Here is a 23,841-nt window from a genome sequence, read left to right on the forward strand (position 1 = left end):
GGAAAGTGCAAGAAACCTTGAAGTGGGTATTACGGAATAACAAATTCATAAGGAGTTTTTTCCTAATCTCGGCCATAGGTTGGTTTATGCTTTGAAGTATAAAGGTTTGTATCCTTTCCAAACTTTCTCCCTGCTACCCTTTCTAATATAATTGTGAATATTCTCATTATCCACATAAATATCCAGTCCTTTACTTGAATCCCAATAAGCTCTTGACTTCAGAGATGACTTGTGGCAGAATTAGTTATTTTTAAATTATCATTATATTTTTATTGGGGAAAGGCTTTATTTAAAAGATGAGGCTTATATTTTGAGCTGAACATACTGAGGTTTATCTCAGTCTGATCTTCTTTAACAAGGAGTTACACAGGTGGTTTTCTGCAACTGAAAATGCTCTGCCCATAAGCACTTGAGTTTTATTTTGGTCTCTTCATTTGCAATGTCCCTGGGAAGTACAGATTGTATGAAGAGTTGTGGATTATCAAGTGGTCCCCAAGATAGTTAGGCACTATCCATTAAGGGCTTTGAATATTAGTGCTCAGAATTTTAATTTGGTCTAAAAATAAATGGGGATCCAGTAGTTATCTGTGTACTACCAGATGTGCTGTTACCACCCAGTCAATATCCAGCCAGTAGAGGGTTACATAATGTCTTCAGCACAGGAAAGTGAAGTAACATCCAGGATTCAGAGGGGACCAAGTTCTAGAAGTGGTTAGAGGCTATGGGAGGGCAGGAGCAGTAGGTTCGAGGCAGCAGCCTGGTAGCTGGCTCTGGAGGGAAGGCCAGATAACAGGGCCTGAGAATAGGCTGGAACTTGAGAAGCATACAGGGATATATCCTGTTGCTTGCAGGGGGGCAACAGTATGCAAAGGAGGAGAACACAGGACAGCAGTCTGCAGGCAGGAGAAGAGTATGGAGGAAACCTAGGACCTTGCTACATCTGGACTGGACAGCCCATAGGGGCTGAGTTAGGAAATGTTGAGTTTATCATTGCTTTTGTGTTGTAACAAAGCAATCATGCCTAGGGTTGGGTGTTTACTAAGGCTGCCAAAACAAGTTGCAAAGAACTCTCTGTTTCTTGAAGTGTGTGAATGTTATTGGGAACCCCCAATGGCTATAGCCTGAAAAGCCTACTACTTGGAGCACCTACAATATTCCTCTCCAAGGTTCTGGTAAACCCATCGTGATACCAGATAGTTACAGACAGGTGTACTACAACACTCACAGCGACAATCTGCAGTGGCATCAGTTATAATACCTATTATACATTCTCTTTTCCTTTCTTCTTTTATTGTCTGTTTCTGTTTTCCTCTCTGTATCTCTTTCTGTCCAGTTTATATTACTTCACTCTCTGGCCTGTTTACACTGAGGGAAAAGGGCAATGCAAAAAAAACCTCAAATAAACCCATAAGCAGAAACAACTTCATCTCGAATCCACACTTGTATCCACACACAACAATTGTCTCAGACATTTTACAAGAGTTAATTGTAACCAGTTGGTTCAGTGCCAAAACCAGGAGCCTAATTCTTTCCTGCTTTGTACTTTGTGTGGTCATTTGCACCTCTGAAAAGTCTGTGTAAAATCAAAATTCTCCACTCACATATACCAGTGGTAGTATTTTACATCCACTTTGTATTCACTTTGCACAGGTGTAAATGACCACATCAGGAACAAGTAGTGGAGAATCAGTTCCAGTGGCTTTAGTTCATTTCAGGTCTGAAGCAATGCATTCTGCAACTGTTTCTGCTCAGTATAAACAGGAACCTGTAAGCATAGCAGCTACACAATTTCAGATTGTCCTCCTGTTCTCCCTGTTCCATCAGGTCTTCACTTGTTAAGCCAGTCTTATGTTGGAAGAAGAATATTCACATGAGAGGTTATACCAGTATAATTATCTCTCCGTAACTATTAACATTTCCCCTTATATACAAAGCCTTATTCTGATGTCCAGAACATATCCTACAAGTAAGAAAGAACTGTTAAACATTAGAGGCCAACTGAGGTGATTAAGGAAAGGTCACACCAAAAATGGTTTTGTATCACAAAGAAACACTTTAGAGTTAACATTCTAGATTGGCTCTGGAACAGAAATCACAGTAATTGTGATTATAGAAAAACAGCTCAAGGGCTAAAATGAGATATATTTCCAGCTTTATATAGGCCAAATCTATATACACTGCAATTAAAGAAATGCAAGTATCAAGAAAAAATGGATGAGACTGGGAGTTAGATTCCTTGACATATTGTACAGACATAAATTCATAGTTAAAGTTGTCATGGAACACCAGCTTTGCAGCACAATTCAGTGTTTGATTCTACCATCAGAAGGTCCTTTGGGTGGTGTTATATAACGTAGGGAAAATATTCATGCATCTACTATGGGCTAAGTGCACTGCAAATTACTCAAACACTGAGAATTTCTTCCCATATTTTTTTTTTTTTTGTTTTTGTTTTTGTTTTTTTTGTTTTTGTTTTTTGCCACTACTGATAAATCTGTTTGGGGTTTTCTTTCTGCATGTGTATGATCTAGCCAATCTGCAGACCTCCTCATGCCTTATATATTTTATAAACAAAAAAAGTAAATATAGTAATTGTTATAAGCATCATTCTGTTATGCCTCAGCTAACACTCAGTTTCAAACTGGTGCCCAAGAATAGCGAGTACTGTAAGGACCAAGCAGGAGCACAAGTACAGATGTGATTATTGTTACATTTATTTTGCTATGGGAATTCTTCAGGGAGGGTAGAAACAAAAGGGAAGGGAAGGGAAGGGAAGGGAAGGGAAAAAAAGATACACAAAAGAAAAAAGGGTGGGCACTGAGTGTCTGAACGTGCCCCACTGAAGTCAATAGGAGATATACCAGTGACTTCCATGTTTGCAAAATAAAGCCCTAAGAGAGAGTGAAAAATAAGATGGAGAAATGCATAATAAAAAAATGGCAGAGAAGGGTGAAACAGAAATTCAAGAGGAAGCAAGTGAGAGACTGCGAAGAGAGACAGCCAAAGAGCAACTGTTAATGGTAACTACTGATATTGATTTTTTACCTTAACACATGCGTCACTTGTGCCATTCACAAAAAAAACTGGCCTTTTGTATTTAAAGTGCATCAGCCTAACATCACTATTTGGTGACCGCCTTTTCACTGTCTGTCTGTTAGATACAAAACTATGCACAATGGTTTGTGAATCAGTTTCTTCAGTCCTTTCTACATTATAGATGTTATAGTTTGGGGGCAACACATTATGGCACAGTTTAGTTTGCCTATATGGACAGGACCAAACATTTTTTAAATTTATGAAACAACGTAACAACCCTGTAAAGACTTGGGCTATAGCTGGATATGCAACATCATTTTAACAGTTTATCATAACACTCATCCCCACCTCAGTATTATAAACAGTGACCAGAAACAATAACAGTTGTAGCACATAGACAAGTATCACAGGAGGATGAGAGATGAATTGCTAACCTTTCTTCTGAAAACTTCCAGGCAGTTTGATTTTAAATTCTGTCTAATGTTAATTGCCTTAGAATCACAGTGTTACTATTTTCAGTTTTCTTTTGACTGGTGTAAATTTTTAGCTGTTCATTAGCTGGAAATATTATTTTGCAGAGGTATGCTCTGACATGAGCCTTGTACTTCAATTGAAGCCTCGCAGTTTTCTCCTGGGTAGTGAGGAGAAGATAGGAGTTTGTGCATGTATTATTTATACATAACCCATAGATTTCTTAGGTTTTAGGAACAGATAGCTCTTTCTTCGGTTATCAGAAAGACGTATTGAGTTTTTGGGTGTTTGAGCTGACCATTTGAATGCTTTAAGTATAGACTTGGAAAGGCTTGTCAGTGAATTTCAAACATTTCTGTCTGTATCTGCATTAACTTTGTGTATTACAAAGACATTCTTCCAAAATGTAGTTACAGGAAAGGAGGAGATAATATCTGAACAGCTATTATACAAGATTTAAAATAAGATTCTTCCTCCTATTTGCTGCTCTTTACTAAAATTCACATTCTTCTATTACTTTTCACTCTTCTTCCTCCTCCTTAAACAAGTTGATCTTCAGAAGACACCTCTTCCAGAACATTCCTTGGTTGCTGACCAAAATAACTACTAATCATATGTATTCAAATTTGATTGCCTTCAGAGATGGCTTTTATGGACCTTCAAAGTCCAGTACTGTGTCTCAGACCCCCATACCAAATTGAAATTTAAAGGGAAAATCTCACTTATGTTGGGAAGGGGGGAAAAAAAAGAGAAAGAGAAAATTTCTAGCCCTTGCAATGATAACCTTGAAAATGTTAAACAATACAAACCTTGGCCACTGATTTACCTTGAGAAGGTTATTCACAGTCCCCTCACAGCAACTCAGGGCTGTCCTTTGGGAACTGGAAAAACCATAGCAAAAGGTCCCTTAGTTTTTGGCAATACCTCAGTTTAGTTCACAGCTGCAGGAGGCAGTGCCACCCAGGCTACTGCTGCTGGTGGTAGTGTTGCCACAAGCACCCTACCAATTGAGGCATCTCCTTTGCTGAACAGTTATCATGACCACTTGGTCACGAACAGATGCCTTTCCATAGGATGAGAAGCAGCGTGGTCTATGGGCTAAACAAAGGAACTAAGCCCAGTTCTAACACAAATCCCCACTGTAGCCTTTTTGAAATCACATGGAGGTAAAACTTCTCAAGCAAGGGGGCCCAAAGTTAGAATCTTAAATTCAGAGATGCTGAGCTCTCATGGTTCCTACAAGTGTGTGACCAAGCTGGTCAAAATTCCTTTACATTAGGGTGAGGCGATAAAATTTTTCTTTACAAATCCACACCCGGGCCTGCAGTAGAACTATGATGCTAAGACCCTATATCACCTTCAGACGGATGCATTGCAGAGGCTGCCTTGACCCCTCACATTTAGAGAGATGGGTAGGACACAGCTGGTGGACATTCAAGCCATTCCTTGGCGTGGAGTGGTTCACACATCAGCCCTGCAAACTGCTGCAGCCCTGAGGGTGTAGTAACAGCAGTGGCACAGTTGTGCTGCCAGTCTGCAGCAAGACCCCTTCATCTCAATGGCTCTCAGGGAACTTTCCTGTGTTCAGCCTGATTACCTGAGGAAGTGTCCTCCCCTTAGAACCTGGCCTTAGCATTTGATTTAATGCACGAAGTTTAGTTAGGCAAATTCAGACTGTATTGCTTAAGCAAGATGACGTGTAGGTGAACAGCCTGCCAGAAAACATGTGGCAGAGCCAAGCCTATCTTGAGTGAACCAGATTGGGCAGGCTCCAGTGTGCTCCAAGTAAGGGAAGGTCAGTTGAAAAACAGCTGCATTCTGTGCATGGTTCGTGGCATGGAGATGGCGTGACATGCAATTCAGATTGCGAAGTTTAAAATACAGCTGGCTGTTGTGTTTCTCAGTACATGATAAAACTTTGAAATGAACTCTTTTATCCTGTAATGAGTTCTTGCATGTCCTGCTGTATTCACTTGTGTCTAAAGAATGTTACTAAACAGTTTTATCCAAAAGGGAAATGCTGATGTTTTTACTCACAAAACACTGGAATGGTTTAATAACCACTAACTATGATCAATATTAGGGCTGCAATTCTAAGGTAGGTCATAAAGAAGATCTGTGGCAGCCATGATGTTTTCTACAGATTAAGTTTTCATACTAAAAAAGTTCCATTCCTAGCACCTGGTTAAAACTCAGACTATAAAGACGTAGGTTCTTACATTAAAACTCAGTTTGGGCCTGCCTCTCAGTGCCTTTCAAATTGGGAGGTATAGGTACTGCATCTGCTGGTAGCAGAGTCGATGCCAAGGCTGCCGATGTTGACAGTGCCAACTCTTGAGGTCATCGGCTGCTTGAAGATCTGCCTGCTTGCCTGAGCTTTTGCCATGGACAGCCTTCTTGGCTCGTTTGGCAATTCCTGTCTCCTTGGGACTTTCATAGATTTCTCACATAAATTAAATTTGAGCATTGTGTTTCTGTCTTTTCCCACCCCCAAAAATCCAAAATGGCAGATCAAACATCCATCAGAGATATGTCCTTCCCCACAGCAGAAAAGGCATCTGCTATGCCTGTCAATTGGGGACATAAGATCATTGCCTGGTGGAAAGGGTTTAGACCCTGACAGTTGGGAATCTACCCTCATGGCAGTTGTGTGAAGAGCCTCACCCTGCTGCACAGGCAGTGTACAGGGGAGTTGCCAAATTAGACTTTTAAGTGTCCAGTGTAAATGATCCTTGAACGAGGGTAGTCCTCCAAATAATTTGGTAAAAAACCCTGAACTAGAAGCCAAGTTGATGAGTAGCCAGTCAGACTCTCTCCAGGTTTTGTCTCGTTGCCAAGGGGAGTAACAGGGAAGGTTGTGGCTGCTCTGCACTTCATGCCCTCACATAGGAGCACAAGGAGGCATGATGGACACTACTATTCAGAATTGGTGAGCCTGAGTCACATGTGCACTTACAGTGGGATCTATGCAGACACATACATGAAGTGATGCTTATAGTAGATACATATGGGAAGCAAAACGTTCCCATGGCATTTTTACAAAGCTGTCCACATTGAAAGTTTGTGACTCTTATTGCTGCCTGACTTAGGGGTTCACAAAAAATCAGTATATAAAGATACAAAAATAATTCCATACTAGAAACTTATATCAACTGAAGGGGCCTATCTTGTGGGGTGCTGAGTGCTCTGTTTTACTATTAAAGTAAATCGGAGCATTCTTCACTTCCCAGGAATGGGCTCTTATGAGTGTGATAGTGATTTTGAACTCAGTTTACTTCTTGCTTGTTGAGTTCATGAACACAAATTCATTTTTAACCTCTATAAACATTAAGTTATGAGTAGTTCTAGGAGCTCCAGCAATAAGTTCCTCTACAGCAGTTTGATATATAAACAAAGAAAGTGAAACAGTACAAAAGGAAGGAGCAGCACCAGTACAAGATATAGAGTACAAGATATGGCTATAGAACGGTCTTGTAACAGGTTGGGTTTTTTTTTTTAAATTACTCTATTATTTTTATTAAGAAGGGCTTTTTACTTTGTTTTCTGTGACTTAGTGACCAGAGGGAGTACAAGAGATAGTTAAAATAATCCAATGGTAATGACATTTGTTTACTACCTATCTGGTCCAAATTCAAAACCAGTGACCAGTAAGTGAAAGACTACAGTTCCCTAAGCCATTTAGTTCCAAGAATGTTCTTAGGCCTGGCCTACAGTTACCTTAAAATTCAGCAGCAGTTGATGGGAATTACACAGAGTAGCTTGCATAACTCCCATCGACTTCTTAACTTCCATTGTGCGCGGCATCTTCACTGCGCTGCACCACTTGAGGGGTGGTTTTAACAAGTTGACTTCCGGCTCGATTGAGTGGGTCTTCACTGACTGCTCAATCAATCCGGATAGATCAACCTGGCGGCACCCTTAGGGTATGTCTTCATTGATGGCGGCAAATTCGCCACCGTCAGATCGGTGCAGATTAGGAAAAACAAATATAGACCATCCCTAATTTGAAAAATAAAGTTTGTTAGATGTTTATATGAATCATGAGAGTATTCTATTATACCACTTCAATGGCCATTTCATAAGTCAGTTAGACTTAGACAAGTCCTAAATTATATATTTTACTGTGTTTATGCAGTGAAGACTTGCTGTAGCATAGGCAAAAAGCAACCTACCTTTCTTCCTACAGATAAAATACAAAGTTGTAGCAGAAAGGAGCAATATCTAATATTTACCAGACTGGTCAATCCTTTTTGCCCACTAAGGAATAGCATAACTGTGATTGTTTTAAGTCACACGTTACTAAATAAGGATGGTAACCAATATGAACTGATATTGGAAACGAACTGGGGTGTCCTGTAGGACAGACATCCTAACGTACCCCAAGAAACTCATCTCCCACCCTGCAATTGACAAATACCTGTGAGGCTTCAGGACTGAGATTGTATTATTTCAATAGGTCCCAGATCAAATTCCGAGTCCTGACCAGTAGACAAATCTTCACACCCCTAAAATTATTATCCACCATATATCAAAGGTAGCACAAAGTAGTTAGGCTTCTATACAAGACTGAAGATAACTTTTCATAATGGGAGAGCTATGGGATGAAAAGTTATCTTCAGTTTTGTATGGAAATTTAACTACTTTGTGGACTGCTACCTTTCATATATGGTAGCTAACAACAACAGAGGCATGGCAGTGTTGGTCACTGATGACTGGCATCTATGAATAAAAGCCACACCTTAAAGTGGTGCAGTGCCAAGTAAGAGGCTCTCTTCAATTCCTTTATTTTCATATATATTTTTGTAATAGATTTAGAGGCCTAGTCAGTTAGCTGCTTTGGAAAATTTTAACTCTACGCCACATTTGAAAATGGGACTTGGGCACTTAAGTCATCTTAAAAGTCAATGAGTCTGAGAAGCTTAAATCCCATAGCTGTTTCTGAAATTTTACTGGTGTGAAGACTCTCCCTAAAAGCTTATGATTTAAGGAGGAGGACTGGAGCTACAAAAGAACACAGGCACCTAACTGCCACTTTAGGTGCCACCAAGATCCTCCAAACACCTTCTCGGCTACTAACTCTGTAGGCACCTGAGCCCCTTGGTACTTGTTCTTGCCAGTGAGCATGCACACTGCCAACTCAGGTTCAGTGTCCATCTCACTCGTAAGTCCCAGTGGAATCCTTAAATTCCGTGTTTCCCCTGCGTGGGTGGTAGGCAAGAATGCCCATTCCCACATCAAACATCCAAAGTGGTGCCTCCCTTATGGCTTTTAGCCCAGTGGGTAGAACACCCATGTTGGATGTGGGACATCAGGCCTCAATTGCCCCCACTGCCGCATATGGATAAGGGATTTGAACTTGGGTCTTCTCCCTTCTATCTCAGGAAAAATGCCCTATTCTGGAGCAGGCCTCACTCTTTCCTGATGAAGTTGTTCCGCTGTATATAAAAGTAATTAGAGCAGGGGGTATTGAAACTTTGGTCTTCCCCATTGCTGGTGAATGCTCTAACACATGGCTATAAGTTTAAGGGGGCACCACCACTCCAACCTCTTCCTTTTTCTTTAAAAACAAAATGTTGGTTTAATTTTAGTGTATGGGTACTTAGATCATCTATTGGTCCCTTCTGTCCTGAACTCTATGACCAAAATGTTACACGTGCCCAACTTCCTCAGGGGTGGGGCCCAACCCATTTCCTACTGGCTACCTTAACCTCAATCAGTGTTCTGGCTTTTGTGAATCTTCTTTGTAGGTGCTTACTCTCCCCCTGCACTGCACCAAACTAAGTCTAAGCACCAAACTCAGGGCTGTGGATTCCACTGGGAAGTTAGGCATTGCAACTCTCAACGTTGTGACACTTTGTCCCTTTATAGATCTGGCCCATAATCTATTACCAGATGCTGAAGAGATGATACCTATAATGATCAACTTGATCTTAACTGTTTTGATAACTGATCTTTACTGGCCTATTTTTTATAAGTGCTGAGTGACCCCAACGTCCACTGCAATTATTTGAAAGTGCACATGTTCAGCACCTTTAGAAAGGTTACATACTAATGTTATCAGATAAAAGGCACACTCGTCTCGCTAGATAAAAGTGAATATACTTAAAAATGGTTTGCCTTTTATACAGAAAACTTGAATGCCATAAATCCAATATAATGTATAGTTATGCTATTTCTGCTATACCTTTAAAAAGGTTCATACAAATCTCTGCAGCATGCACAATTGACTGAAAAAACAACATTCACTGGAAAATACAATTCAATTTTAACAAATTGAAAGTTTGGAAACAGGTCAATACCCAGAAGAATTTTTTGTAAAGCTATACCATAACAGGTTTTGTATGCCCGAGCAAGTGAAGTAAGTTAAATCTCTCAGTTCAGTAAAAGCAAAATGGAGTAAAGCCCAACTTGGTATATCTAGATAAATAAAATTGGACTCCGTTACACAAGACATTTTCCCAAAAACAAAGAGGGAACTGGGATCTGTTAATGATTACACAGTGAAACTGTATTATGGGAATGTTTAAATTTTTTTACTTCAGTGGCAGAAGGCTTTAAAATTGTTATATATTTCTAAGTTCTAGATTCTATGAACTGCTTTGCTTTTGCTTCTAGAATATGTTCTAGAAATATCACAAGACAGCATATTAAAAATAACTGATAGCACTTATTGTCATAAGAAAACTGAAATAAAATACACATTACATCATCTTTATTTTTTCCACAGACACCAAAAATTAATGTTTTCTTCTACAGTTTTCTAGAGGATGAACACAAGTTTTACTATTGGATTATTAAAAACAGAAATTAAAAGAACCGAAGCACTTATTTTAGACAAAAAACTATTGCTTTGCTACTAAATACAAGAAAAAGTTCCCTCAAGTACATAGCAAGTAAGAGTTTCCGTAAGAATGATTATGAACTAAATATTACATTGTTTTTGGTTACAGTAAAAAAGATACTCAACTATATTAATTTATATCCTAAGCTTTTTAAAGAGGAAGTACCACTTTTATAAGGTTACAATTGTAATTTTGTATAGAATATGAAGTATAAGACTAAACAACTGTATGTTGCAGTCTTATACATTCACTTTGTATTCAATTTGCATTTCAGACTTCACTGGTTGGGGAAAAAATTAGCTGTCTGTAATTAGGTTATGGAATTTAGAATGTTTAGGCATATTTCCACTGAGGAAAAAACATAGTCAACTGCATCCAAAATTAGTAATTTTAATTTAAATTAAAAGTAAAAAAAGCATAACAATGCCCTCTTCACATCTTAAGTATGAAACTTCATGATATAGACAATATCCAAGATGAGTAGAGAAGCAACATACTTTTACATGAACATCTGCAAGGAGTATCATCTTAAAATTGTGGGAAAGACTTGACAAATTATGTTTGAAGAACATAGCCCTGCAGTAATTTTATCTGCAGTCTGAATCATGTTGGTCAAAAATTTAAGATGTAGCATAGTGCTTTAGAATTTGAGTCCTTCAGGCCCCCTCCCTCCCACAAATCCAAATATTTTGGTAGCAAATTATATTTGATGCATATTTTATTTTCCTCACATATTTCTAATAAATAAGTTCCTCTATAAAGATATATCTGTTGCCAATTAGATCTGTAATTATTAGGTTCCTACAACAGTATTAATCACTACAATGAAGGGCTACAATTAAAAAAACTGATGTTCTGCTTAAATGAAGCTACTTATGTTACTAAGACCTTACAGAAATGTATACAACAGGTTTACAGTTACTAAAAAGTTACAGTATTACAGAAGAGATTATTGCCATACTTTCCCTACAAGCTACAATATATCAAATTCAGCTGAACAGTTACAGCAAAATGCATCCAAGAATGCATTTCCCTTTGTCACATGTTAAGATTATTTCCTCCCCCTCACTCCCCTCTCACTGTGTAGTAGAGAAAAAAAGTACAACCTCTTTTCTATACATAGTCAAAGCATTTAAACACAGCTTCACATTTTACTACATTTTTGCCCTTCTCAGTTTCCAAGTTTGCAAAAAACAAATATACAGTTTCTCAAAAATGAATTTAAAGATGTCCACATTAAAAAAATAAAGACTACAAAAAGTCCCAGAGATCTAAAAAATGTTACTCATATGGCACAAAGTGATCTCCTACTAGTCCGGAAAAAGTTACGGATGTCCATTTATATTGTCTTGTTTATTTTTGTTTCATTATTCAATTTGTCAAGTTGCGATCACATTTGTAAGCAGTCCTTGAGACGACAACAGGGCAGAAGAGTTTTTTTTCTACAATTAAAAAACAGGAGACCAAGCTGGGTGTGCCATACAAATGATCAATCAATTGCGGTATCTGCATCAGAGGCACCATTACGATAGCTAGAGAAAGGATTTCCTTGGTTGGTTTCCATAGATTGATAAACCACAAACAAGAAGACTGACACAACAACAAACAGCAGAATCTTTATCCACATGGGAATGGAGCGTTTTTTTGTTGTTGGTTTCTCTGGGTTGACATCTGCTGAGGGAACATATTTTGGAACATATTTAGATGAAAAGCTTTCCTCCATTCTGAAGTCACTAAGCTCTATAGGTCGGCCAGCAGCTCCTTTGATTGGTCTGCGGCAGCTAGCACTGTTAATTAAAAAGAATAAATTAGTCATGTTTAAGTGAGCAAACTGAAGTGTACAAAAGGGTTTTAGTTTAAATGGATTAGAGATCCATCAAGGATCAGAATGCATGTCAGATACTCTGTTTTAAGACATTAAAAGGACAGATTTCACGAGTGCCCACAAAGGTAAGTTTTCAGGAATACAGTTCATATTTTACTTTCTCTTTCCTATCACTTGTGAAGTGTGTCTTTCAACCCTATAGACAGAAAGATTGATAGGATACATAAATAGTCAGACTTAGGTATCAAGCAAAGCAAAACAGGATATAATAATGAGCCTGATTCAAAGCCACTGAAGACTTCAGTGGGTTTTGAATCAGGCCTTATTAAGCAGGATATTAGGGTATCCAATTAATAGAAAACGTGACTGCCTGCAGTACTACCACATATCACTCTTGCATATCACAGTGAAGTTAATTAAAGTTTAAAAGCCACATTTGAAAGTGGCAGTGAATGCAATGTCAATTTGGAAATAGTTTTTAGATGGCAACTCAGAAACCCACTAGAAGATACCTTGCAAATTCCACAAGTCGACATGCAATGTGACCCAAGTCTTGAAAGACAATTTGTAGCCTAAAAGTGTTTGCAGTGCCCAAAGCAGTGACCTAAGAGGCCACTCTTAGGGAGCTCAGTTCTGCCATCTTTACTCATGCTGAATAGTGCCTTGTTCTCAGCAGCTCCACCGACTTCAGTGACACTACTTATGAAGCACGGTGGCAGAATCAGGTCCTAGGTAGGAAGTCTGTAGACAAGTCAGTTTATGCTGAACTCTATCAATAGCATGAAGACTGTATTTACAGTCTGAAACAGCTTTGCAGATTTTAAGTCCCCTACTTTGAGGGAAGGAACTACAGAAAAAGATTAATACATACTTATTAGTTATAAATGCTAATAATATAGCTGCACAAGCATTTAGAATGGTGCTATGTGTGAGAGATTAAATTAAATTAAATTAAAAAAAAGTGACACTAATAAGATTTCCCTACTCTCCACATCTACTGATGGAATTTATATATAATATAAAGCCCAACACTACACATGAGAAATGCCAACTAGGGGAGATGAAGGATTAGCTTTCCAGGGAAAAGTATGTTTCTTATGAGCTGCTTCTTTTTTACTTGTACTAAAATAGAATAAATAGGCTTTCAATGCAACATTTACTTACTTTCTATTTCTAGTCTCCCTGTAAGATTTACAAAAGCTTCAAAACTCCTTTTTAATCCCAAAATGTATACAGTCATGCAAGAAAGAGGACCAATTATAGCCCCTCTATGCTTTCTACCTAGATATAGATGCACATTAGTGTTATAAACACTGCATCAATTTAATCCCACATATTGTTGAGCCGAGGTGTGGAATTAGAGATTTCAAATTGAATTTTGCTTCTGATATGAATAATATGAAATGTATGGCTCCAAGATACAGATTATGTGCTCTGATCTGAAATATCCATTTCATGGGTTTTGAGAAAGCTGGATCCTGTGTGCTCTCTCTGCTATGGCAGGTGCTTATATATGGCTGAAAGCCTGAATGGAAATTGGGGTAATACACTTCATACCAATCCAAAAGAATAGATTGAGAAATGCCTGAACTATATGCATTTTCACTCAGGATGTAATGAAAGAGAGAAGATAATGTGTTTTCTTAATTATGTCTGGTACTTTACTTTTTTGCTTGTTACATTCTCATCGACAGTTTCTCAGTGTTTCACCTCCTCACCACCCAAAGACAGTTTCATTTGTCTTGTTCACCAAGGTGGATTGGATGTGGCTCCAGGGTTGGCAGAGAGATTTGTTAGTGATTAGTGTCCTCTTTACTTAAGGAGCAAAGAGTTTTGGTGGAGATCTTAGCTCTCATCATTGTGCTCTCTCAGGGAAGGAAAAGTAGAGTAAAGAGGTGGAGTTAGCCAACCCAGCAGTGCAAATATCAAGAAAAGCTGCTTTGGGAGAGACTAGTTTCCTTGCCCTACAATGGTATCAGAGCAAGCAGACAGGGTCCATACTAATAAAGAGGAAGTCCCTGATTTTAGGGACCTGGGGGCAGACTCATGGATACATTCTAATAGTTAGGAAATTATACGTGCTTTTGAGGTATGCAATGTTTAAAAATAAAACTGCCCTGTAAGTCAAACTGTCTCTGTTGGACATTTTAAACTCCAGTAATAATGTCAATGCTTCCTGCACACCAGAAGTGAATACTCAACACTTCATTTCAGTGAACAACAAACAACTGTAAAGAAGAGACATGGTCATTAGTGCATGTAGCTCAGTGAAAGCCTATTACTCTAATCCAGGAGTTCTCAAACTTTTTTTTCTGGTACCCTCTTTGAAAATATTTCAGGCTGTGACAACCCCCCCATGCCATGCCACCCACATCCCTATGCCATAGTACCCTTACTTCTGCACTGCTGCAGGGGGGGCCACTCCCTTCAAAGCATCTAGCCAGCAGCCGCTGCTCTCCAGTCAGGCATATCTGAAGAGCTCTGGCTGTCAGCCATCCATGGGGTTGACAGCTGCAGCCACAGCATGTGTGGGAACTGACAGCTCAGCTCCCATAATAATCTCACAACGCTTGAGCGGTCCCAACCCCCATTTGAGAACCCCTGCACATCTCATTGTTATTTTATACTCCCAGTCTGTGCTGTTGCCACTGTTGTCTATTATAAGAGCTCCTGGGCACAGACCACCTGTGTTATATGTTTGGAAGATTGCTACCACAATGGGGCCCTGACCTCTAAATGTTACAGATTACAAGCTGAGAACAAGAATTCTCACTTTATAGCAGCAGCCAAAAACAAAGCATTTGGATACACAAGAATGGGAAATATACTTATTTTAAAAGTCAGTGGTACACTGACTACTGTTTTTAAGTCTGCTCATCCCATCACAAAAGATTTAGCAGAAATTTCAGTGGTTTCATAAAGAAATGATGGGAATCAGGAAGCATACAAAGCTTTTGGTAAGTAGAAAACTCGAAAGAGACTGGGGTTGCTTAGTTTAGAAGCAAGACAAATAAGAGGCATATGATAGAAGAATACGAAATAATGAATAGTATGGGAAGTCAAGTCATATGTTCCTTTTTACCTTCCTACTTTGTACAAGAAGGAAAGGAGATTTATGGAATTCAAAAGTCGACATACTTTTAGAGTAAAATCCCTTTTAAATTAAAAACACAATATCTATTGACTCATGAAATTCTCTGCATCAAGATATTGCAGCCAAAAGCTAAAGAGATTTAAAGTGGGATTTAGGACTGAAATTTCTATTGAGATGAGAACATCTAGTTACATTAGGCAGGATGCCTACACCACCATGCTTCAGTGCATAAACCAATCACTGACTGACAGATTAAGAAATAAGGGAAAGTTATGGACAATTTATTCCATAATTTTCCACCAATTTTTTTGCACTTTCCTTTGAAGTAGTGTACTGACCAATGTCAGTTCAGTATCTGGTCTCTATGTAGACTATCAAGCTGATCCATTATGGCAATTGAATTCAGTGATCTGCTGGAACAGTACTTAAAAAAAAAAAAAATGGGTGTCCTGGACCTGTGCATATCTTTCTACCTGAAACACAAAGCTAACAGGATATTTTTAACTTCAAATAGAAATGGTAAAAAAAACTTTCAAAACCTATTTAAAATCCCAGGGTGGAATACTGGAATTAATTTCAGAAGAAATTAAACTGGACTAATTTGTGTAATTTTTTAAAAGAAGGATTATTAATTCGTTTATAAATGGGCCTATTTACTTCTAGTATCTGCAGTTTAAATCACAGCACATTTCAATTACATTTGTGATACTAGAGTAAACCCTTGTTATCCCATTAGAACTAAAACTGAATTTACCTTGGCTAAGTTAAAATTCATACACCTATATGCAGAAAGGTGTGCCATCTAGCTCTATAGTGTGCTATGAGGTTGAGTTAGAGTACAGATTAATTCTTAGAGATTTCCTAACAATACAACCTAGTTAAATCCGGAAAAAAATGACTTTGTTCTATTAAAATTGAGTGAAACATAAAAAACTTAAATTGTACCTAATTCCTGTAGGTGTTGATGCTTCATATGGGAACATTTCCTTCAGAATATCTCTTTCTACTCTTCGTTCCTCTGCTAGTGTTTTCTCCACCACCTAGAGAAATAAATAAAAGAATTATAAACCTTACCAAACAAGAGGAAAAGCTATAGTATAGATATTTAGAGTGACCATAACCCTAGGTGATTAGGAAGGGAGAATTTGGTTCACCCAGTGAATTTTAAGAAATCTTTCCTGGATTTTCATTGCTGGTTTAAACATTGTTACTGGTGGCTGTCTAGTCATTTTTGGTGTCCAGATGCATTCAGCGTTGTCCCCAGTTTCCTTCAACATGAAGAATACTTTGTTGTTACTTATGCAATACTTATACACCAATCAGACAACAATACAGATGATCAAAAGGGATTATTCATCACCTCTATCATGGCTGTGTTGAGCAGATCACTGGATTGTGTGTGACCAATGTTAACAATACTTTTATGAGGACTACCTGTTTCCTCTTGCTGTGGTAAGCGAAAGTGCTGAAATATAGCAAAACAGTGACTGCAAAGGCTTATTGGGTTTGAGACAGTAAAGCACTAGTTTTTAAATTTAATAGGTATCAGCTCAGTGCTCAGTCAGATCTGTTACCAACATGGTGTCAGATCATCTGTGTATGCAAATGAAGTAGCCCATTTCACATAATACATGAAGATGTGGACACACATCTGAAAACAGAGCCACTAGTTGGTAGTTTTTAGTTAAATCTTTCTCATCTATTTTTACATACAAGTTTTATTTAAAATGAGCAACGCAAAAGTGATACATTCTATTGATTTCTATTTGGAAAATAGTAATGCTGCAGAGTAGTGTACAATATTAGGTCTCAAAACAACGAGAGTCCTGTGGCACCTTAAAGACTAACAAATTTATTTGGCCATAAGCTTTCATGGGCAGAAACGCTCTTCATCAGATGCATCATATTGGGTCTAAATTTTTAGCATAAAAATGTTTCCAGAAATAATATATTCAAGGACTAAAATTTAAAGTCAATAAGCTGATGAAGAGGCAGGGGCATTTTATCTATTAAAACAATAAGCAGATCTACTCCGGTAATATTACCTTGGAGACTTTTGGTTTAAAATAAACCTGCTATTTGATGCTTTAAGTTAAGCCACAGACTTGGATCAATTTTTCAAAATTCAAGAGCCATGTACCCCATCATCTCTACTGAACTAACCTGAATTGTATAAATTGTATAAAAAAGCAACATGCTACACTGATGACAGAAGTAGCACAAAAACTGCAAACATGACTCCAGAAATGCAGACTGGCTCAAAACTAAACAGGTGTTTTATTGGCAAAACTTTTAACCCTAAATTCATGAGTCAAGCCGTTGTACAACACTAGTTTGATCTGTATATCCTCATGCTGTTACAACACTACACCCTCATTCCCACAGAAGTGGGAATGAATAATTATAAGAATTCTGTCCAGAAAGAATAAGGATAGCAATCTAAATTTTAATTCATTTACTTCAGCTGTCAGCAATGGTTTCTTTGGTGTTCTTCTGGGCAAGTCTGAGAATTCACTGATTGACAGTGTAGGAGCTGTATGCTTGAAATTTCCAGGCACCCTATTGACAACCTGCTGAGATTCAAATTGTTCAGACTGAATTAACCAAAATACAATAGAAAAACAAAAATAAGATGACAAAATCTTTGTTAAACATTTGGGTGCTAAAAGTTATTCAAAAAAAGATTTAAGGTGAGCTACTTTGGAATGAACATTCTAAATACATTGCAGATATAGTTTCAGCATTTTTTTTCTTAAGCTGTTTAATGAGAGAGGCTCGCAAACACTCAAGCAGGTTTGTTGCACATAAATTACATAAAAGGGACCCTCCATAAAGGTTGTGGTATTGAAGTCTCCCAACCTCCCACTTTTAAGAAGACAGGAACTGTCATACTGGCTCAGATCAGGCCAGCAGTAGGAGGCTTCAGGGGACGGTGCAAGAACATATGTTCATATAAGACTGATAAATGGAGAGGGAAACATGTTTGACAAAAAGTAAAAATACATTAAGTATTGTGGGTTATTAAGTATAGTTAGATTTGTTTAAACTGAAAACGCTTTCTAGTGTAAGTTAAAAAGGTACATGACAGAAGGATATCACTTGTATAATTAGATATATTTACTAGGGTCTCGTTGCTTGAAGCCACTATAGTTTCAGCTATGGGAGTACTCTCTGACATTACTGCATCATCTACAGGCAACTGTGCTGTAGTTTCCACCTGTTTGTTTAAAAAACAAAACAAAAACAGTGAGTGTAAAAAATAGTCTCTAGGGCCCTGACATCTCAGGAAAATGTAAAACAAGTCTAGATTGCAATAAGCCTCTCATCACCCTTTTCCTTGGTGTTCTTCTTGATACTCTTGTAGACTCCCTAGAAATTGCCTGCAGAGGTCCACTTTTTGAAGATCCACTTGTCCAGATAGCCTCAGTAACTCCATCTTGAGAATAGTTCTATTCAAGCATCAAACACATTAGCAAGCATATGAAAGCCATGTCCCAACACTGAAGTGTTCATAACTAAAAGCCATAGTAGCATGCATATTCCAGATGTATGTGTGTAGCACACTTGCTTTCCAAATATCCTGCCTTCTAGAATAGTGCATTAATGCTGGATATCAAGTGATTGTGCTCAACACTACAATTCCTATTTTTATGGAGTTGAACAGATAATGCATTATGATTATCAGAACAAAGTGAAAGCTACCATCTCTAGTAAGCAGAGTATAAATGATTTACATCATCACTGGCTAAAACCTGATCTCTGGATAAGAACCAATAATGATGACCTGATATGCCATTTTACATTTAACTTGGATATCTCATCTGCCTTGATAAAAAACAAGCCTCTTGGTTATCTGTGGAAAGAGGTGTCACCAAAACTTGCATCTAAGTAAAGGGTTTATCTTTTCTGAACACAAGATGGTGAAGGTTGTCAAAGGCGCACAAAGTTTGAAATTCATAATAAATTATTTGTCTAACTATCATTTTTGCCTTTGAAAGTCTAACCTATAATGGTAACAAGTTTTACACCATAAATTAAGCTTGACCAATTCCTTATAACCAAGACTTTAGACATAATTAATCAAGCCTAAGACAGTCTATTAGATACTAAAAACAAATGCCATACTAGTGTTAGAATAAGATTTAACTTAAGGAGTTTTATAATGGCTTTATAGGTCATTCACCACAGTAACAACAGAACTGTGGTTTAAATCACTGGTAACACCCTCTTCAGGTTAAGTCTCAAAAGAGTGAGGAAAGACCCTAAATCCACAGAAGCAGCATAAAAAGCTGCAATTTTACACTGGCAACCTGAAATAAAATTAGAAATCCCAAATCCAGAAAATAGCCAACATAAAGGGTTAAAACTAGAATTACTATTATTGTATTTTTAAAAAGACAAACAATACTCAAAGAAAAGATGTTTCCACTAGTAAAAGTGAGCAAATAATTTGAAGCCAGTAGAAAAACCAATGTGATGTCCATGTTTTCCTGATTTTTTTTTTTTTTTTTTTTTTTAAATAAGTTCAGAAAGTCTGGTAGTTTGCTGCTATCATTTATAACACAGATCTTCCTGACACATCAGAAAAACCCACTCAGGTTGAGAATATTACCAAGTTCATAGAAAGTTATGGATGGGCCCTGAAAAAATACACAAGAAAAATGATGGATCCTCCTTTCTGTTGTAGGAGATCCCACTGACGCAATGGGAGCAAGGTCAGGCCACAGAACACTTTCATGTTTTGCAAGCCTTTAATGGAAAGGCTGGAAGATAAAATTATCTACTGTTCTTTTCCAGTCAAAAGTGTCATTCAATCAAATAATTCTAATATAGCTAGAAGTTGAATAGCAGGGTTCTCTGCACAGTTCAAAAACTAGAGATTGCTCCGTTTGTTGTTGCTACAAATCCTGTAGAGGGAGCACAAGAGTTTTGTTTAGGTTAGGCAAATTATCATTTTCTAAATTTTTCAGTGATTAAAGTGGCGAATTTTAATTGGATATTGAGAATACAGACATCACTTCCCACTAGATTCTAAATTTCATGTAGTAGGACAAATCTCAGCCTAAACTGTCTGCAATATTTCTTTAAATTGTAAGAGAACTCTAACGAGAAGCCCCTCTCTAATCCCATCTAGGTTTTCAGCCAACATTGGCTTCTAAAAACAAACAATTCTTTCCTTCCAAAACTAATTCCATCTTCCCTTCCCCCAAATTCTGGATTATTTCCTTCCCTAAAAAGCAAGAATAATTTTGAAAATTTGCTTTACATTACTGAAATTCATTCATAAATCTTTGCTTGTTACAGGTTTTACATTATACTGTTTGCAGCTTTAACTAGCTCAGAGTACCTTCAGCCTCTACTGTGGCCATTTAGCAATTCCATTTACTAGATTTTAAAGAATATTAATTGGTTCAGGTCAGCCTAACTAAAAGATGACTATTATAGTTTGAACCAGTGAATATTCATCACTCGGAAAGAACTGTATGGAGCTATTCTGATTCCAAGTCAACCCGCTGAACTGGATAAAATACCAGATCAATTAACACTGGGTCATGAATATTTTCAGGAATATTTTCTAAACTATAGACTATTAAGAAAACACACTATAAAACCATCTCAGAGATACTTAATTGTACATCACTGAGTCTGAAAACTGCACCTATATGACATTATAAAGAAGCTACTGACAGTAAACCTTTATACTTTCATAATTAAAGCAGAGTACTATTTTGGCAGACCAGATACATTTGAAATACTTAGTTTGGGGCCGTAGATACCTCAAATGATCAGGTAAGAAAGTCAGAATAACATCCACTTGTTCAATCTAAGAGACTGTGAAAACAGGTTGTTTTCTGAGGGTGTTCTCTCGGAGATATATTTCTTCTATTGGTCTGACAAACTGGCAAGATTAAAGAGATTCAGGTGACACTGAAAGGCCTATTTGATCTCTTGGGAATCCCGGGAGAGAAGGACTTTGTTCTGAATATAGGTATTTTGCCGAGTGTGTCCGTTCAAGGGGCACATTTTAATAAAATGGTCATTAAGGCAATTACTTCACAATACTCAAAAAGTGAAGTTCTGTGATCATGGATCACATGAACAATCCACTATTTGTCTTAACTTTGTTTCCCTTTATGGTTCTAGAACAGGATGCCAAGCCTTAGTAATATGCAATGTTGTAGTAGCCATGTTGGTCTCAGGGTATAAGAGACACAAAGTGGGTGAGGTAACATCTTTTACTGGACCAGCTTCTGTTGGTGAGAAACGAGCTTACACAGGGCAAGCTTGAAAGCATGTCTCTCTCCAACAGAAGCTGGTCCAATAAAAGATATTACCTCACCCATCTTATCTCTTTATATCTTAGTAATGTCACTTTAGGTTTTCTAGTTTTTTTCCTGCCATTACTTTAATACCTGGTAAGTTATCACTCTATTTGACTTGTTTTCTTAAGTCATATGTTGAAGTTAACAATGTGGGAGAAACTAAACACTACAGCCATTAAATATAAATGATGATTCCCCCCAAAAATGATGATTCCCCCCCACCTTCAAAACTGATGCGCACCCAACAGCTCCCACTGATTTCAACATGACAGATGTTGGCATGCTCACTCTTGAAAAATATATGCACACTCCAGGATAGAGAGGCCTAATTTTTCAAGAGTGTTGAGCATGACAACATCTCCATTCTATCTGAAATCAGTGGGAGCTGCTGGGTGAGCATCAGTTTTGGAGGGGGGAATGGGTGTGGAAATCACACCTCTCGTTTAGGAATCTAACTTGAAGCTTTCATTTAAAAAGAATTCTTGCCTGATGAAATGTTTAAATATCCTTTAAAAGAATATTGTGCAGTCAACGATTTTGAATTTTTGCATCAACTGGAAAGAGTGGAAGTGTTTCAGTATGACTCCTTGATTTTAATTCCCATCAAAGTGAAGTTGTACAGTTGTGACAAAATGTTACATTACCATACGTCTGTGTGCATCCCTGCTCAGACAAAATTATGTGGTGCTTGAATGTCTCTTTCAAAAAGATATACAAAATTAGTAAGCGTTTACCATTTCTGAGACAGCCATTGGCGACAAATTCTAGAGAAAGTAAAGATTTAGAGCAGTGTACACTAGTGTCACTGGCTGAAACACTATTTTAAAAGAAAATGTTCTATTTTTCCCCTCGTACTATCAGGCTACCCCCACTATCATAGCACCAATGATTGTGAAGTTCTGCAAAAGCCTGTTACTCAAATACTTGCTCCACTATCTATCTTCAGCAAAAAAGAAATGTTGGCCAGAGCATTACACCACTACTATCCAAAACTGGATCATCTCATGAAGTACACTAATCTGGACAAAAAGGATATTCACTCTGATATTGTAACTTCACAACGCCTGATTAGCTACAGCTATTTGACAAATCAGACTCCTGAAGTCCACATGATCAACTCACTTTGTAAGAAACCAATTATAGTATATGGGGTGCTTCTACACGCCCCCAAAACCCAAACACAAAAAGCCTTCATCAAGTAAGCTAGAGTATATCTGCATTTCAAAGTCAGATACTCAAATGTGTATGCATTAATAGTATGTGACCATGCAACTGAAGACTGTTTTTCCCCACATAGTATGTTCTTCTCTTATGACAACTTCCCCACTCCAAAGCACAGAGGCACTAAAGTTTCTCAAAACAGATACCAGGATATTTTAATTAAGCAAACAAATTTATTTTTCCTAGCTTGGTTCTGAGAGAACTGCTGAGCTGGTTTTTCTACAGGTTCCAAAAATTTCCCTGGAGAAAACCAGCGAGGAAATTTCAACAATTTGGCAAATTTATAAGTAACTGAAAACAGTTTCATAATGGAAAGCATTATGCAACCTAAACTACAGCAGTGATGCTTACAATTCTATACAAAAAAGCAAAAGCTAACTTTAGTAGACTATAGCAGCTCATCTTAAGAGCTACAGAGTAGGCAAAAATATTAATAAATAGCTCCAGAATTAGCTAAGATTTGGGTTGTGTTTAATACAGTAAGAGTGCTAGACAATTTGTGATAAACAGTTTATCCCACTTAAAATATTAACCATATGCTAATATTAGTCAAGTGCAATATGAAACAAATTCAGTTACTGCAAGCATATTCACAAACTAGAAGTGGCCAGTTGGTAAGAAAATGCCATTAAAATAAAAGATACCTGGTTGTGTTCAACAACTCTTCTTTGTTTGAGTGTTACTGAAGTCTTTGTCTTGGCTTTCAGTGGTTCTCTTGTTTCAAGCCTGAACTCTACCTTGGGATCTGGGAATAAAATCAGTCACCATTACTCTTTGATTTTGGCTCTTGCAGTTGCCAAACAGAAGAGCCTACTAACATTTTACTTAGAATGTTACCTAAGATTACCACATTTTTTAACAGTCAAGACCATAAAAGAACCCAAATAATGCACTTTATTAAAATAAACCATTTAACTGCCAGAATGGGTGAGTTATAACTTGTAATATTTTCCTAATATAACTAATACGGGCTAGTTTACCTTGGGACATACCAGAGTGCAATCCAGGCCAGTGGGGAACTGTCTCACC

The 23,841-nt window shown here is 37.7% G+C and overlaps 1 protein-coding gene across 9 annotated transcripts in view; it reads right to left on the bottom strand.

Moving 5' to 3' along the window:
• Window positions 1-10,202: 10,202 nt before the first annotated feature.
• The window catches only part of TMPO (thymopoietin), a 45,786-nt gene continuing 32,147 nt past the window's right edge, over window positions 10,203-23,841 (bottom strand). Inside the window, exons 4-11 of one of the 9 annotated variants that reach the window (XM_067559755.1) lie at window positions 23,457-23,557; window positions 18,598-18,717; window positions 18,390-18,485; window positions 17,728-17,838; window positions 16,629-16,733; window positions 16,423-16,536; window positions 16,214-16,308; window positions 10,203-12,136 (exon numbers count right to left, since the gene is read on the bottom strand). In XM_067559755.1, coding sequence (XP_067415856.1) covers window positions 11,839-12,136; window positions 16,214-16,308; window positions 16,423-16,536; window positions 16,629-16,733; window positions 17,728-17,838; window positions 18,390-18,485; window positions 18,598-18,717; window positions 23,457-23,557 — 1,040 coding nt within the window. In that variant the 3' untranslated portion in view covers window positions 10,203-11,838. The other 8 variants (XM_067559756.1, XM_067559754.1, XM_067559757.1 and 5 more) reach the window with 8 other exon arrangements.

Source organism: Emydura macquarii, unplaced genomic scaffold (genome assembly GCF_026122565.2).
Source record: "Emydura macquarii macquarii isolate MOO-44397 ecotype Brisbane River unplaced genomic scaffold, CSIRO-AGI_Emac_v2 contig_2205, whole genome shotgun sequence".
Classification (NCBI taxonomy): Eukaryota; Metazoa; Chordata; order Testudines; family Chelidae; genus Emydura; species Emydura macquarii.